This window comes from Myxine glutinosa, chromosome 5 (genome assembly GCF_964187855.1).
Source record: "Myxine glutinosa chromosome 5, kmMyxGlut1.1, whole genome shotgun sequence".
NCBI classification, from domain to species: domain Eukaryota; kingdom Metazoa; phylum Chordata; class Myxini; order Myxiniformes; family Myxinidae; genus Myxine; species Myxine glutinosa.
Genome location: NC_136265.1, coordinates 209,789 through 227,920, shown reverse-complemented (window position 1 = coordinate 227,920; position 18,132 = coordinate 209,789). Strand labels below are relative to the sequence as shown.

At 45.6% G+C, this 18,132-nt stretch overlaps 1 protein-coding gene across 4 annotated transcripts in view; it reads left to right on the top strand.

Moving 5' to 3' along the window:
- Nucleotides 1-18,132, top strand: part of GLYR1 (glyoxylate reductase 1 homolog) — a 297,703-nt gene that overhangs the window by 151,702 nt on the left and 127,869 nt on the right. For all 4 annotated transcript variants that reach the window (XM_078777480.1, XM_078777477.1, XM_078777478.1 and 1 more), the window contains exon 11: nt 13,720-13,882. In XM_078777480.1, the coding sequence (XP_078633606.1) occupies nt 13,720-13,882 (163 nt within the window). The remainder of the gene's footprint in view (nt 1-13,719; nt 13,883-18,132) is intronic.

Genomic DNA, 18,132 nt, shown 5'->3' with positions numbered 1-18,132 from the left:
TCCTTCGTCCTTACAGCTGTGCGCGCTTTTTGTCCATTGCCATCACTACTCTGATCAACCATTCCTCCAATCATAACTTCCTCAATGCCCATGTCAATACTTTGCGTGGAACCCTATCGAATGCTTTCTCCAGATCAACAAACCCAAAAAACAACTTCTTCCTCTTCTCCATGTACTTCTCCTGCAACTGCCTCACAATGAAAAGCGCATCTGTCGTTCCTCTTCCTGGCATAAATCCAAACTGCATTTCGTCGATCTTCACTTTCTTCCTTATCCTCCTCTCCAACACCCTTTCCAATACCTTCATTCCATGTTCCAATAACTTTATCGCTCGGTACGAGCCACACTTCAGAGGGTCACCTTTCCCCTTGTATAGAGGGATGAGGGTACTCAGTTCCCAATCCACTGGAATGCGGCCTTCTTTCACCACCAGATTACAGATCTCTGTCATTCTCTTCACACCCCAACTTCCTGCTGCCTTCAACATATCTCCCACAACTCCCGTCGGCCCTCCCGCTTTTCCACTCTTCATTGCTTTTATCGCTTCCTCAACTTCCTTCTCATTTATCTTCTCTGCCAGTCCTAAAACTGGGTTACTCTCGATGTTGCCATCCCATTCATTCTCTGTATTCAACAGCATTTCCATATATCTTTTCCATCTTCCTTTAATTCCATCTGGGTCGACAACGATTTGTCCCACTTCATCCTTCAAGCAACTCACCCCCATCACATCACACCTCTCTTTCGCTATGTGCTTTGCAATCCTGAATACTGCTTTCTGACCCTCTTCGGAATCCAAGCGTTCTCCGAACATTTTCCTACATGCCTCCTGCGCCTTTGCTACCTCTTTCTTTGCAGCCTTCCTGGCTGCCTTATAACTTTCGTGCTCTGCTGTTTCTGCTCCCGTACCCTTCGCCTTCTACCACTCCTTGAACTTCTTCCTCTTCTCGTCAATCCTCTTTCCAACTTCATCATCCCACCACCATGTTTCCGAGTGCCTCGGTGGTCCTTTTGTCCATCCACATACCTCACCAACGGCTCCCAACAGACTAGCTTTCATTGACATCCAACCACTTTCAAGCTCAACCACATCATCGTCTACCCTACTCAGCCTCTCTTTTAATGCCTCCCTTACTGTCACCTCTTTCAACCTCCACACTTTCATTCTTGGTTGGTACTTCACCCGCCGAGCTCGCCTCGCACCTTTCACCCTTATGTCGCAGACAACCAAGTGGTGCTGTGAAACAGCCTCCTCCCCCGGGATCACCTTTGTGTCCCGGAGGTGCCCTCTATCTCGCCTACGCACCATCAGGTAGTCAACGGTTGTCGTCGACCCACCTGACGTGTATGTAACAAGCTTATTATCCTCTTTCTGGAACTGAGTATTACAAATCAACAAATCAGCTCCATCAGCAAACTCCAAAATCCTTTCACCTTCTCCATTTCTCACACCATATCCGTAACCCCCATGAACTCCCTCAAAACCATCCATACTCCTTCCCACATGTCCATTCAGGTCTCCTCCCACCACAACTACTTCCTCATCTTTCACGTTTTCCATCAGCTTCTCTATCGCACACCAGAACTTGTCCTTCTCTTCATTGCTTCGACCAACCTGCGGAGCATATCCCGAGATGACGTTCACCAAGAGCTTTCCAATCATCATTTTCACCATCATCAACCTATCACTCACTCTAGTCACACTCACCACACTGTCTACAAACTCCTCAGAAAACAGGACACCAACACCATTCATGCCCTCCGGGCACCCTTGCCGCACAAACTTGTATTTCTGTCCCTGCCTACCCTTCACCATTCTCACACCACTTCCCTTCCATCTCGTCTCTTGCACACAACATATGTCCACTCTTCTTCTGAATGCCCTTCCTGACGCCAACCCTCTTAGTCGTCTCTTACGACACACAGGGATACGGTGTACCTATTCTGACCAGGGTACACACTGGGAAACGTTTAAAACATGGAAATTCGGGGGGGGGGGGGGGGGGGAAGGGGGCGGCGTCAGCATCACGGCTGCGGTTTAAACATATTCCAACAATATCCAAACAGAACCATGAAAACCATGAAAAACAATCTGGGAAAAGTCTCCAAGCGAGAACGTGGATTTGAGAAAGAAGGAGCAAAGGCGGAAGAAAAACGACATACAGGGGGCGGGGCACAAGTCGAGACGCGGAGGAGAGCGAACAAGCACGTGTCCGGGAGGAGAGAAAGAATCGATATAGAATTCTTTGTCTAGGGAGGTGAGGTGAGGGGGAGAAAATAAAATAAAAGAAACACGCAATACAGTGAAGGAAAGAACCCAAATCGACAAAACACTGACGGGGGGAGGGAAGCCCCAAGTTACCAGGCCGCGCACGAGGTACGACCCAGAAAACGATTAACTACACACAAGTTTGTACGAATTACAAACCAATACCAACCAGAAACACACAATAACACGTACACAGCAAAATAACCAGTGGAAATTTGACAAAGACAAGAATGGGAAAACACTTAAACTTCGATGACGTGGAGAGCTCGAAGTACGCTTCACTCGCCCGAGGAACCGGAAGCCCGACCGGAACCATAATAATAATACATGGAATCAAAAATGTTTACAGTGGATGAAAACCACAACAACGGAAGTGACAAATCCGTAACAACAGGGAGATGCAAGTTGTATCGTTCCACGCAGCCAGCCTTGCAAGTTAGGGTAAGGTCGTCTACTGCCGCTCAGAAAGCGCGCTATAACGCGCTTACCCCAAATGATCTGCCCCCCATGAGTACAGGGTCACCCCCCTTCCACGCAATGAGTAGCAAGAGCATCTATACAGTCACGTGAAAAAGTAAGTACACCCCATGTAAAGTTTTGACTTTTTCAACATATTTCAACATAAAGTTATTTGATCTTAATTTCAACAATATTGATAGATAAAGGTGATATAATATAACAAATATCATGAAACATTTACATTTTGCAGTCCATTGTATAATTTAAATAAACATAAATGCAAATTTTGCATGTGGAAAAAGTAAGTACACCCCTACATTTATCACTACTTCAAATACCTAAAATTAGAATCAGGTGCACCAGCTCAGGTGCAAATGATAAGAACATCGTTAGAGAGGATCTTGGAGGAACCTGGCTTATTTAAACCTCAGACATTTAGTTTGGTTTGCTCTTTGTTGTTGAAGTGTGCGGCGTCACCAGATCAAAAGAGCCTAGATCAAAAGAGCTCTCTGAGGCCTTCAGAAAGAAGGTTATAGATGCCTACGAGTCTGGGAAGGGATTTAAAAAGAAATCCAAACAATTTGAAATCAATCATTCGACTGTCCGGAAGATCATCTTCAAGTGGAGAAGATTCCAAACAACTGCCAACTTGTTCAGGCCAGGCCGCTCCAGCAAGTTCAGCCCGAGAGCAGACCACAATATGCTGAAAGAAGTCTCTAAGAACCCCAGAATGTCATCACGGGACCTACAGGTAGCTCTTGCCACTGTTGATGTCAAAGTGCACGAGTCTACCATTAGAAAGAGGCTGCACAAATTTGATATACATGGGAGGTGTGTCAGGAGGAAACCTTTGCTGTCCAGAAAGAACATCAGGGCAAGACTAAAGTTTGCCAATGAACACCTAGGCAAAGACCAGCACTTCTGGAACAATGTGCTCTGGACAGATGAGTCAAAGGTAGAGCTTTTTGGCCACAGTACCAGAAGACATGTTTGGCGAAAACCAAAGACAGCATATGAACACAAGAACCTGATACCAACTGTAAAGCATGGTGGTGGAAATATTATGGTTTGGGGCAGCTTTGTTGCATCAGGGCCTGGGCAGCTCACCATCATAGAATCCACTACGAATTCTTCATTGCAACAGAGGGTGCTTTTTTTTTTCTTTTTTTTTGTATACAAGATCGAGGGTCGTGAAAGAGCGAACATTAATCACACAGAAAGACAAACCGACACATAAAACATATAACATCGGGAGCGGTAGACAAGATGGGGATAGAGGGGGAAGGACACAAACACAACATTTGAGAGCAGGGACCGAGAGACATGGAGACATCGAGAGATCTGTGAGAGGGAGAGGGCTTTGGGGGGGGGCATGGGTAGGGCGGGGCATGGGAAGGGGTGGGGGGGGGGGTATAAAACATATGGACACTGCCAGGACTTCCAGGAAAGAAGTTGGAATTTCAAACAAGGTGGATCTGGGGTGAATTAGCGGGGGTAGAAAAGATCAAGGTTTTGGATGGGGGAAGATAAGAGATGGTGGTGAACAGCTGTTTTAAAGACCTGGAGGGAGGAGTGGGATTGAAGGGAGTGAGGGAGTTTGTTCCAGAGGCGGGAGAAAAGAGGAATGAAAGAGTGAAGGTGAGCAGACAGCCGAGATTTCGGCAGTTTAACCATCAGAGGGTTGCTGGCAGATCTTGTGCGACCTGTAGGAATATTTGGGGGACAGAGCACAGAGAGAGCTGGGGGTGCAAGGCCGGAGAGGAGTCGGAAGAAGACAGAATGACCACCTACCTGCCTGCGGTGAGTGAGTGAATGACACGTGAATGACAGTGAGTGAATTTCTCCTAAATCATGACCTACAGTCATGATTTCACATGACTGTAGGTCTTGAGGATAATGTGAGGCCATCTGTCGGAAAGTTGAAGCTCAACCGAAGGTGGACCTTGCAACATGACAATGACGCTAAACATACCAGTAAATCCACCAAGGAATGGCTGAAAAGAAAGAAATGGAGGGTTCTGGAATGGCCAAGTCAAAGCCCGGATCTAAATCCCATCGAGATGTTGTGGGGGGATTTGAAACGAGCTGTGCATGCAAGAAACCCCTCAAACATCGCACAGCTGAAATTATTCTGCATGGAGGAGTGGGCAAAAATTTCTCCCAGTCGATGTCAGAGACTGGTAGACAGTTAAATGAAACGCCTACTTGAGGTTGTTTCTGCCAAAGGGGGCAATACCACCTATTAGAGCCAAGGGTGTACTTACTTTTTCCACATGCGAAATTTGCATTTATGTTTATTTAAATTATATAATGGACTACAAAATGTAAATGTTTCATGATATTTGTTATATTATATCACCTTTATCTTTCAATATTGTTGAAATTAAGATCAAATAGCTGTATGTTGAAATATGTTGAAAAAGTCAAAACTTTACATTGGGTGTACTTACTTTTTCACATGACTGTAGGTCTTGTGTTAAACTACTTCTCGGGGACCCACGTCTAACTGGGGTTACCCGGTGGAAAAGTCTCTTGCCTCCCGGTCCCCCCTCTGAGCCTTTATGGAATACAATGTATGCTGGACTTGTATCTAAAAGAACAGGTGACCTCCAGTGGCGTTTGGCCCACTGGATTGTTCCTTCCAATGCTATTATTTGGTTTTTTTCCCCCCATTTCCGGCTGTTGCCCCTTTTGTCCGGAAAGGGAAGACTTGTTTCATGCCTTCATTAATTGTGAAAGACTTTCTCCTTTGTTTTATTGGTTAAATTTTATTTCCCATAAATTGCGGATTACCCTTTCTTTGAAGGCTTACATCTTTGGGTTTCCTCCCAAAAATTAACCTATTTCTATTCTATTCGGTTTCCTAACCGCCACTGCTAAACTTGCCGTATACCTGTCATGGAAGGTGAAACTGGGCGGTAAACCCATGGAAGAATGTAGTATTATGTTTTTTTTTAGTTCTTTGTTGTCAGCAAGGCTCAAACTTGAATTTAACTATGCCCAAACTACAAACGACCTTGCAAAATTTATTGCGACCTGGTGTGTTGAAGGGCTTTGTAAAGTCCAAGATAACAAATTAATAATTTATTCATAATATATTTCGTGTTTTCACAATACATTGTTCTATGCTTCTTCTTGCCGGTCTTTTTTCCCCCCTTCTCTTAACCTATTTAGGCCATGGGCTAGATGGGGTCCACATGCACCCCCCTCACCATTAGTTTTTTTTTGCTATTTTCATGTAACGCTGGGTCTATCGAGTTGGAAAAATGATGTTAACAGGAAAAAGCTTGGATCTCAAGATACCCCCCATGGACGTTTTGACCACGCCCATTTTTCTAACCTCGGGTTGTGAATTTGGGGTAGGGGAAATTGAAATGGCTGTAATTTTCCAACCAATCATTGTAGAATAACAATTGACCCCTTAAAATGTTGGCCTTGGCTAGGCCTACAATTCGATATATAGTTTATGCAAATGCATTCAGGAAATAGGTCAACAGAGGTCAAAAGGTCACAAAATTTGACACCTGCCTAAAATCACGCCCCATTCTCAGAAAATTCATCACCCATACCATACCAAAGGGAATTTCTCAGCCAAAATAGGTTCAAATGGAAGCCAATAGGTACCCAAGTTGATGATAAGTTTGAAAATGTGGATGCTCTTATTTCTTAAGCCATGATATATAATGGTTTTTGACCCATTTTTTAACATGGCAGTTTTGCGCCAAAAAACATGCAAAATTGCACAAACCCAATCAAAGTCTAATTTCGTCACTTCAAACGATCTAATTTTTGACAAATTTGGTATCAAAATGTTAGTATTGCTGATTCCTACCATTAAATGCATCCCAATGCCCGATTACATCATCAGTGACGTCATCCGAGGTTAAAAGGCCACAGCCATTTTGCAATAAGTGGAGATTTTACTATGTAAAATTTCCTGTGACTGTTGTATTTCCCATTGGATGAACTTATAAATACCAACGCCTTCAGCAGCACATGCAATTGGATCCATACTTATCTGCCTTTTTAACCCATTTTAACCTTGGTACTATTTATCAGATTGACTGAATTCATCGTGATAAAGCTGTGTTGACCTCACCAATGTTTTGTAAATCCTGCCTATGGTCACCCATTCAGGCGTCACTGTCACTATCACTATCTGATCCCATTTCTTCAATGGGGTCACTTTCATCGAGTTCACTGTCACTATCACTGTCACGATCTGATTCGTCCATGTCGTTCTCAATCGTGTCCTTGAGAATGTCCACCAACTGCCGTGGTATCACCTCACCATCAGTCCACTTTGGCTGCATGATCCCAGTTTCAAACGTCCACCCATGCCCGTCGTTTGGGTTTGGTGTAGAAGGCTCTGCGACATGCGCCAGCTTCCATATCCTAACCTGGTAGTTGTACCGACACACATGCTGCTCAAGGGTGCTTTGACACTGTGGCAGTGTGGCCAGATCGAAATGGCTGGATTTGCTGAGGACGTTCTTTCCGCCGCACTTTCCTTGCATGACTTTGAATTGGAGTTCATTCACTTGTTTTGACATTTTGTTGCCGTATAGCATACAAGTAAACCGTTCCAACTCCTCCATCACCTTTTCATCCACTTCCCAAGAATCCCCCAATTTGGAGAATGTCCTCTGAAATGATTCATCTGTTTCAATGCCTTTTATTCCCTTCACTTTTCCTTTGCCTTTAAAGGTGCTGGTACTGTCTGTCACAACCCGTGAACCCATGTAGGCCAAGCAGTGCAGTACAAAAGAGGCCCCTTTTCTTAACAGCTCCACTGTATCAGGGTGTGAATGTTCAATGTTAGCGATAAACATTGAAAAGTATGTTAGGTATCGGGCATAGTTTTGTCCCCCCGAAGCTGAAGAATAGGTCAGGCATGATGCCAAGACATTGTGCATACACTGTGAAATTGTTTGTCTTAACAGCCTGTAGAAGGGACAGCATCAGCCACATGTGATCGATATATCATTCAGAGTACCGCGGTCTTCCCTTGCTGGCCTGAGCGAATGTTTTCACGAAACTGCATGTACTCAATGTATGAACGAATGTTCTGATCACTCAGTGTAGCATCTTCAGTTATCTTATTGGGGGACTTGGCAAGGCTCTCGAGTCCCTGGAAGATTGCGGCAACTTCCCGAAAGGCACCTCTTCTCCCTGCTTTTCCAAAAATCGGGCCAGTATCAGTCTCTCTCGGGCTTCCATCAGAACCTTGTGGCAATTGAGTGACCAGGAGTAGTTCTTTGCAGATGTAACTCCACTCAGGGATCCAGATGACATTAGACCAGCTTCTGGAAGAATGTCGGCAAAACCAGTCCCATCCATCTTTTTCCCCAACATTTTAAAGTACCCACAGGCGAGATGGAATGTTCCGATCATGATGATGTGATCTTCATAGCGTCTTGTATTGCTCCATACAAGAGGGTATGCTTTCATACAAACTCCTAGGTCAAACGTAGTGATGACATCGCGCTGTCCAACCTCTTTTGAAGCTTCTTCTGAGTATCGTAGGCATTCCTGCACTGCTCTGATAACTGTGATGGGATGAGGTATGATCGGGTAATACTCAACTGTCATGACTCATCAGTCATGATGGCACTTCACCGGTCAATGAGACATAGCCTCCCCAGCCAGGCACTCCCTGTGTTCTCGTGACACTCTGTAGACAAATCAGGACCCAGAAGAGATCTTTCATCATCTGGTTGGTGTGTGCTTCATCGCCCCCATCGATCAGTTTGGTGACAATTTCATATTGTGGACATTTACGTTTTCCCATGTAACAATCTGGGAGTTCTGGTTCGTGTATCAATTTCAATGATCGCTGCCCTGTCCTCGATGTGCTGTCTATCGCTGGCTGTGTTCCTCTGATATCTTCCCCTTGAACTGATGTGACATCCTGCAGCATGATCCCATGGGATCGATGCACACTCCCAGCCCCACACAGTTCGTTGACAAAATGAAACACAAAGGGTCAGGATGGATTTCGTACGATATTGAGAGGCAGTAAGCTCGAAGTACTGTCCACTGCGACTGCTAGTGCTGTCTCAAGTTCTAGGAGAAATGAGTAGTTCTCACAATGTCCTAGACGGTTTAGGATTATTATCAGCTCGGCACTGCGGGACATGTGTCTTAGGGCCATTCCAAGAACAACATGTTTAGGCAACTTCCATTTGCCATCGGTAGCAGCACGGCATATATCCTGACCGACAGAGTTGACTAAGCGGCGGGTCCTCGTAGAGACCGAGATGTAACTCCACTCGAGATGTAACTGTCAACGAGTTGTCAACGAGTAACGAGTTTTTTTCTCCAGAAAGAACATTGGTGAGGAACTTCTCCAACAACTGAGGGAGAACAGAAGGAGTAGAATTCAGATCATTTACAGTTAGTGGCCATGGCATTTCGTCGACATCCTTAAATCTGCTTATGATTTCATTCCTCAGGAGATCGGCAACCTCTTTGATATTTTCGTTCTGACCAAGTTGGTAACTTGACTATCGCTTCCCAAATGTCCATTTTCAGGTTGAACATAAGTAAGAACTGAATCGACAATCTGCCCCAATCGGACAAAACCCCAGAAGTCCCTGTCGTGGGGCTGCTTAACTGATGAATTGTGCCTTTTCCCTTAAAAGCATGAAACTTGGCACATGGCTAGAATACCCCAAAAGAAAGATTTTTAGTCCAGGGGGCATCTCCAATTTCACCCCATATGGCGGCCATCTTGAAATTCAAGATGGCCGTCATACAAGACCTGTTTTGATGAATATCTCCATAATTAGAACAGATATAAAAATGGTTGAAGTGCCTATACCTACATTTTTAGGGTCTAGGAATCCAATGGCAACATAAAATATTCAATAGTATATGGCAGCCATCTTGAAATCCAAGATGGCCGCCATAACAGACCTGTTTTGATTAATATCTCCATAATTAGAACAGCTATCTAAATGGTTGCAGTGCCTACACCTACATTTTTAGGGTCTAGGAATCAAATGGTAACATAAAATATTAAGCAGTCATATGAAAATATTAATTTTGCATAGTATCATGCATACTGGGAATGCATATAAATACTCTTAACAGGTTGGCATTCTTCAGTGATTAAAAGTGTCCCCCCCCCCCGTCATCACAAATGAATGTGGGGAACCCGATCAAAGCAAGGGTAGAAATCACTCCATTTATAATGACGAAACGTCTGATGCCCGAAGTGGAGATCGGTTTCTGAGGTTTGGGACATGGAATGCAATGACAATGACAGAGAGATCAGGAGAAGTAGTGGAAGTATTGGACAGAAGAAGAGTGTACATATGTTGTGTGCAGGAGACAAGATGGAAGGGAAGTGGTGTGAGAATGGTGAAGGGTAGGCAGGGACAGAAATACAAGTTTGTGCGGCAAGGGTGCCCGGAGGGCATGAATGGTGTTGGTGTCCTGTTTTCTGAGGAGTTTGTAGACAGTGTGGTGAGTGTGACTAGAGTGAGTGATAGGTTGATGATGGTGAAAATGATGATTGGAAAGCTCTTGGTGAACGTCATCTCGGGATATGCTCCGCAGGTCAGTCTGAGCGATGAAGAGAAGGACAAGTTCTGGTGTGCGATAGAGAAGCTGATGGAAAACGTGAAAGATGAGGAAGTTGTTGTGGTAGGAGGAGACCTAAATGGACATGTGGGAAGGAGTATAGACTGTTATGAGGGAGTTCATGGGGGTTACGGATATGGTGTGAGGAATGATAGACCTGAGCCTCGGCCTGGTGGTGGGGTGGCTATCTTTATCAAAAACTCTCTTCCTCACTCTCCTTGCACTGCCCTCTCTCCTCCTCACCCCCAGGAGTACCTCTGGCTACGGCTTCCTCTCCGCTCCCACCTTTTGTTCATATGTGTTCTGTACCGTCCCCCAAACAGTGATGACTCCATCTACATTTCACTGTCTGACAACATGGACCAACTTCTATCCACTCATCCCAACTCTCTCTTCCTCATATGTGGTGACTTCAACTGTCATCATGCCACCTGGTTGGGTGTGGGTTCCTCTCTCACCAGTCATGGCACCTCAGCAAAGTACTTCTGTGACTCACTGGGATTGACACAATCTGTCAATTTCCCGACCCGGATCTCAGCCAATGGAGTATCTTCTCTTCTAGACTTGGTTATGACAAACTTCCCTGCTAATGTCTGCTGCTCTCTCTTCTTCTGCTCCAATCGGTTCTTCTGATCATGTGCTTGTCAAAGTGGACATCTCTCTGGCCATTCTCAGAGAGCCTCCTCAGCGTCGACGAGTCTGGCATTTCACTCAGGCCGACTGGGACGGTCTTCAAGCAGCCATCAATCGTCTGGATTGGTCTCCCATCTCCACTGCCTCTGACATCAATTCTTCCTGGGAATTCTTCCAAAGCAAACTGATCTCTCTCATGCACAGATTTATCCCATCTCGCCTTCAGTTGTCTTACCCTTCCTCCCGTCCATGGTACACTGAATCTTGTGGTGAGGCAGTTGCCCTGAAACAACTTGCCTTTGCCTCTTGGAAGGCTAATCCAACTGAAGGCAATCTCAGTTCCTTCCACCAAGCTCGGAACAAGTGTGTGTCTACCCTCAGGAGTGCCAGGAAGCACTATCTCTCCTCACTCAAGAATGAACTCTCAAACCTGTCTCCTTCCTCCAAATCCTGGTGGCGTCTGGTCAAATCCGTTTCTGGTGTTTGTTCCCCCTCCATCCCCTCCCTTACATCAAATGGCCACACAGTTGACATCGCACGTGACAAAGCCGAATGCCTCAACTCTGTGTTTGCCTCGAAATCCTTAGTCCCAAACCCATCTCTCTCTGTTCCCACCTTTCCCAGTCGAACCCAACTGCTCCTGGACTCTGTGTCCTTCTCTCCTGACAAGGTGGAGGAGGTTTTGTCAAACCTCGACTCTGATTCTGCAACTGGACCAGACGGCATCAGCCTACGGGTCCTAAAATCCTGCTCTGCCGCGCTATCTCACCCTCTCTCTGTTCTTTTCACCCTATCTTTTGCTCAAGGTCATCTGCCAGCATCCTGGAAATCAGCTAACATTACCGCTTTACACAAAAAAGGTGCAAAAACAGATACGTGCAACTACAAACCAATCAGCCTGCTCCCAATTATCAGCAAAGTCATGGAATCCATCATTGCTTCGGATATGAAATCTTTCCTCTTCTCCAATGGCTTGATCTCTGATCATCAATTTGGTTTCAGACCAGGTCACTCTACTCTGGACATGCTGCTTCTGCTGTCTCAACAATGGATGGAGGTCCTCAATGCCAAACAGGAAATCAGAGCTGTCTCCCTTGACATATCACGTGCCTTCGATACGGTCTGGCACCCAGCTCTGCTCACCAAACTCTCCTCCTATGGTATCCATGGAAATCTCCATGCATGGCTTGCGGACTTCCTCTCTGGTCGTAGTCAACGTGTGGCCCTGAATGGATTTCTCTCATCTCCCCTTCCTGTTCAGGCTGGAGTTCCCCAAGGCAGTGTGCTGGGCCCTGTGCTTTTTCTGGTCTTTATCAATGATCTCTCCGACTCTCTGGAAAATCCTCTCTATCTCTTTGCTGATGACTCCACTCTCTGCCGCTCCATTCCTCTTCCCTCAGATCGGCAGTCTGCAGCCTCCTCACTCTCTGAAGACCTGGACACAATCACAGACTGGTCAAACAAGTGGAACATGTCTTTCAATCCTGACAAATCTCACTCTCTTACTATGTCTCTCCGAAAAGATCGACTGGACAACCCTCCCATCTACTTTCTCAACAATCCTCTCCAAGAAGTTCTGTCGCTCAAGCTTTTGGGTCTCACTATCTGCCATGATCTTTCTTGGGAAAAACACATTTCCAAGCTGGCCTCCAAAGCCAGTCGCCGACTGGGCATCCTCCGTCGTGCGAAGTCCTTCCTCGGCACACCTGAGCTCCTCACCACATACAAGGCTTTCATCCGCAGCTCAATGGAATACTGTTCTCCCCTATGGGCTGGTGCTCCTGCCTCACACCTAGCTCGGCTTCACGCTGTTGAATCCAAAGCTTTCAAAATCATTGGAATCTCCCGCGATGAAGCTATCTCTGAGGGCCTTTCACTCACTCACCGCAGGCAGGTAGGTGGTCTTTCTGTCTTCTACCGACTCCTCTCCGGCCTTGCTCCCCCAGCTCTCTCTGTGCTCTGTCCCCCAAATATTCCTACAGGTCGCACAAGATCTGCCAGCAACCCTCTGATGGTTAAACTGCCGAAATCTCGGCTCTCTGCTCACCTTCACTCTTTCATTCCTCTTTTCTCCCGCCTCTGGAACAAACTCCCACACTCCCTTCAATCCCACTCCTCCCTCCAGGTCTTTAAAACAGCTGTTCACCACCATCTCTTATCTTCCCCCATCCAAAACCTTGATCTTTTCTACCCCCATTAATTCACCCCAGATCCACCTTGTTTGAAATTCCAACTTCTTTCCTGGAAGTCCTGGCAGTGTCCATATGTTTATACCTCTCCCACCCCCCGCCCCCCCTTCACATGCCTCCCCCCCAAAGCCCTCTCCCTCCCACAGATCTCTCGATGTCTCCATGTCTCTCGGTCCCTGCTCTCAAATGTTGTGTTTGTGTCCTTCCCCCTCTCTCCCCATCTTGTCTACCGCTCCCGATGTTATTTGTTTTATGTGTCTGTTTGTCTTTCTGTGTGATTAATGTTCGCTCTTTCACGAGCCTGGATCTTGTATACAAAAAAACAAAACAAAACGTTTTGTAATAGGCCAGTCGAGAATGAAGACTTTTCTCGATATACGCACGTATTCCTCAAGTGTAAGTCAAGTAAATCTCCTGCGGCCTCCCAACATCTAAGGGCCTTGGTCATCATAAAGTACAGTATTGTATTTGTAAAGTTATGTACGAAACACATAATTGCCATTTTCTCCAGCAATGGATGCACAAAGACATGATGAATTTTTTTAAACGTGAGGAAATCCAAGCTGTGCCCTCTGCTTTTAGGTCATCATTTCACGAGGAGGTCGGTATTTGGAAGCCCCTGCGTCAGGGAATAAACATTTATCAGAAGAGGGTTTGCTTATCTTGTTGGCTGCTGGTGACAGAACGCTCTATGATGACTGCATCAGCTGTTTTCAAGCTGTCAGCAAAAGATCATTCTATCTCGGTAAGTCCATAATCATGGTGACCATGTGCTGATTTCAAATCAACTTTTCATGGCTCTTTCCTGTTTACATGTTTTATTGTTGATGAGCTGATGTATTGTTTCTGTGATAATTTAATAGGTCTTTGTAAACCGAGAAACACAAGATATATTAATTACATATTACATATAAAAATACCAATTTGCAATTCCCCAAACACTGCACACATCATCATTAACACCCTTTCACAAATTCCCTCACCGATCACAAAGATGACTTCTGATAGGATATTTCATTTCGTTAACCTTTGTATTCTCTCCATTTACACAAAGGTCGGATGCAGAAATGCAAAAAGGTGGAGGAGAGCACTGTAACTCAAGAACTACATTTCTCACTCTCCTTGTACTGCTTTTGCACATCCCAACCCCCAGAGTACCTTTGGCTGCAACGTCCCTTCGCTCTCACCTCTTGTTCATCTGTGTGTTTTACCATCCTCCAAACAGTGACAACTCCATCTACATCTCTCTCTCTCCGACAATATGGACCAACTTCTAACAACTCTTCCAACAACATCCCAACTCTCCTTTCCTCACATGTGGTGATATCAATTTTCACCATGCTAATTGGCTGGTACCTCTCTCACCACCCATGGTACTTCAGCAAAAGACTTATGTGATTCCATGGGACTGACTCGATCTGTGAACTTTCCATCCTGGATTTCTCCAAATGGGAAATCCTCCCTTCTGGATTTGGTTATGACCAACTTCCCTGCCAATGTCTCCTGCTCTTCCTCTACCCCAATTGGTTCATATGATGATGCTCTTGTGAAGGTCAACATCTCTGGCTATTCTCAGAGAAGAGCCTCAACACCATGAAGTCTGACAGTTCCTCTGAAACAACTTTCCTTCTCTTCCTGAAAGGCTAATCCGACCAAAGGCAATCTCGGTGCATTCTGAAAAGTCCACAACAAGTGTGTGTCCCCTCTCAGAAGAGCTACAAAACGACATATGTCCAACCTCAAGATTAAACTTTCAAACTTGTCTCCTTCTTCTAAAACCTGGTGGTGTCTTGTTAAGTGTGTCTCTGGTGTTTTCTCCCCTTCCATCCCTTCCCTATCTTCAACTGGCCCCACAGCCGAGGGCAGCGCGGATGAATCGGCTCGTAGGACAGCCAGCTTGAAGGACGAACGAGGAGAGAGAGAGCCCGAAGCACGATGGACACGGGCCTTTATCGGGTGGAATGTCCCTCTCGAAGGTTCCACGGCCTCCCATTGGCCGAGGTTGGTCATGTGCGGTCATTCCCCCCCACCTTCTGGAAGGTTTTATTCCCCGCCTACTTTTGTAAGGTTTCATTCCCTGCCTACCACTGTCACGGTTGATCATGTGGACTGTTCTTCCCCGCCCAAGAAAACAACATCTTCTTTCAACCATACGAGGGGTTGGAATCCTGCCTAAATCAACGCATATCTGCTTTAATTACTACACAATGGGAAGGGAGCTAATCTTTACATTATATAAGAAATAACTGACTAATGCAGGCTACATGTTGTCGTGTAATTAACTAGAGGGGGTGTCCTTTATTGCAAAACCATAACAATATATACACACAGTCGGACCCCACTATTCGTGGAATCCGCTATTCGTGGTTGCTAAAATGTGACGTGCTTCTCTATTCAAGGAAAAATGTCCTGCAAATTCGCTGTTTTTTTCCTTTTTGTGGCTGTGTTCTGCGAAATTCGCGGTCCCCCCCCCCCCCCCCTATTCGTGGCCATGTTCTGCGAATTTGCGGTTTTCACGTGCACAAAATACAATTTCACGAGCCACTAGCTTGACACATTTATATAACCCATCTCTCATCAGCCATGCATAAAGCAGCTGGACGTACGCAAAAAAACCTTCTACGAGAAGCGAGCATGACCTGCTTAATGCTTATACTGTACAGTACAGTACCGTACATTCACTGCTGTGTGCTTTGCGTTTTCATGGCTTTCGCTGGCGCGAATTTTAGCCACACTATAAGCGAGCTTCACGGGATATCCCACCAGATGTGTAAACAAGTCATCCTCCGCGAATTATAGAATGCAAATGCTTCATTAAATCGATTACAGTTTTAAATTCATGGTCAAGCATCATCAGAGATGTTACACAATGAAAACACTTTGGGGAATGTTCCATCAGCGACTAAAACAAGTCATCCTCCACGAGTTATAGGATGCAAATGCTTCATGAAATCTATTTTTGAAATTAGCAGATACGCTCGATACGGCATCATCCGATAACATCCTACATGTACAGATTGTGTCCTTGATCTCGATCATTTTTCTCGTTCCGTTGCTTCGACCTGTGCGTTTGACTCGCTCTGCTCATTGTTCAATTATGGCTCCCAAGCGCAAGACCAGTGCTGGAGATGCGTCGACTACCAAGAGGCAAAATAAAGTGATGTACCTGAGCCAGAAAGTGGAGCTGCCCGACTGGCTTTTGAGAGGAGAGAGTGCGGCCTCTGTTGGCAGGCATTACGGCATCGACGAATCCACCGTTCGCTACATACAGAAGAAGGAGAAGGCCATTCGTGAGAAACTTTCAGTGAGCGCTGCATTGGGTACGAATGTGGTAACCCATGTCTGGAATGTGCACATGGAAAGAATGGAGAAGACTCTCACTGGGCATGATAAACTACCTCGTGAGCAGTTGTGCTGTCCGTCTAGAGGTCGCCCCCTTATAGCAGGTCTCCAAATTCGAGCGTGGTTATCCGACCATTGTTCTCATGCAGGTGCACCACTACATGCCCTACCGTGTAAGGGTGAGTATTTTGAGAGAACTCCCATGTAGCAAGCTGCACTGCACCTGTGAGTGAGATGATGCGATTGAGAGGGACACCATCCACGTTTGCTTGCCGAAACATACTCGTTGGGAAACCATACTGTCGGACGAGATCCATTGCATCACCGACACTTCCAAAGACAAAGACATTGTCCTTTCAGGTGAGGTCGGCCACGCGCATGTCGATGTGCTCATGTTCTGACGGTGGCTGGCTTGAGATGTTCCATACCTTGGATTCCACTTGCGCTGCCTTCCAAACATCACAATATGTGGGTGTGGCGATAAATCTTTTCCTTCTCTCGCTTTTCATTCTCTAATCTTTTGCGGAACCAGTAGGCTGAGGCACCACACATGGAATAACGTGCTGAATCATACTCCTTAGCCAGTTCTGGGAACTCGTCTGGTAATTTGCTACGTACGGTGCCAGCCGGTCTCTTCCTAAAAGGCATTATTTATTGCCCTCGCATCAGTTGCACCTCTGTATCAAGTAATATGTGGATCAGAAGCACAGGGCTACACACCCTATTTGTAACAAGTGTGTATCTCACAGCAAACTGGAGAATGACATGACAGATCCTCTCCTCATATGTCTCGTGGCTGCACTTTTCTGTGGCCGATTTTTGTGTATTTCTGCCAGAGCCCTTTCTGCTTGAAGATTGAGGCCACATACCTCTTCAATTACAGGTGTGTCCATCAACAACTCAGCCCATGCATGATTGTTGTGACATGGAATTATGATGTGTGGGCAACCATTGTACTTCTCATCGTCTCACATGGTATGCCCGAGGCCCTAGTTTCATAAAGTAAATGGTTTCCTGTTTACACTATGTGTTGTCTCTTGAAAGAGCTATTTATATTATTTATACTTTAAAAATAACTCCAAAGCAAAAGAAAATGAAGGAAAGTAGGCCTCAATGTTTTGGGCAGCATACTCCACCCATTGACAGGAGGATGTGTTTGAACAGGACAGGAGGACGATGTTTACACCAACATATGGTGTAAACCGTAAACCTTTTACTCTATTGTTATTCCACCTTGGAAACTTTTAAACAACATTTCATATCATCAGTTTGATTTTGAGGGCAGTTTCCAAGGCAAACACAAAATGGTGCGACCTGTGCTGGCCATCTTTGCATCAACTGCTTCATTGCTGTATGGTGGGCCTTGGTTGGCCCAGCTGAGCGTGTTGTGCCTCTGTGCCGAAGGTGATCAGCAACAACAACAACAACAACAACATGCATTTTAAAGGCCATTTTCCCTACGAGAGCGGGGGTTAGCCTTGCGGTCCCCATGACAATCTTTTCCATTTTGCCCTATTTTCTGCATCTCTCCTTGTTAACCCCCTTGCCCGCATTTCTTCTTCCACCATCTTTAGCCAAGTCTTTCTCGGTCTTCCCCGTCCTCTACTTCCTTCTACATTCATTTCCATCACTCTTCTCAACCAGTCACTTTCA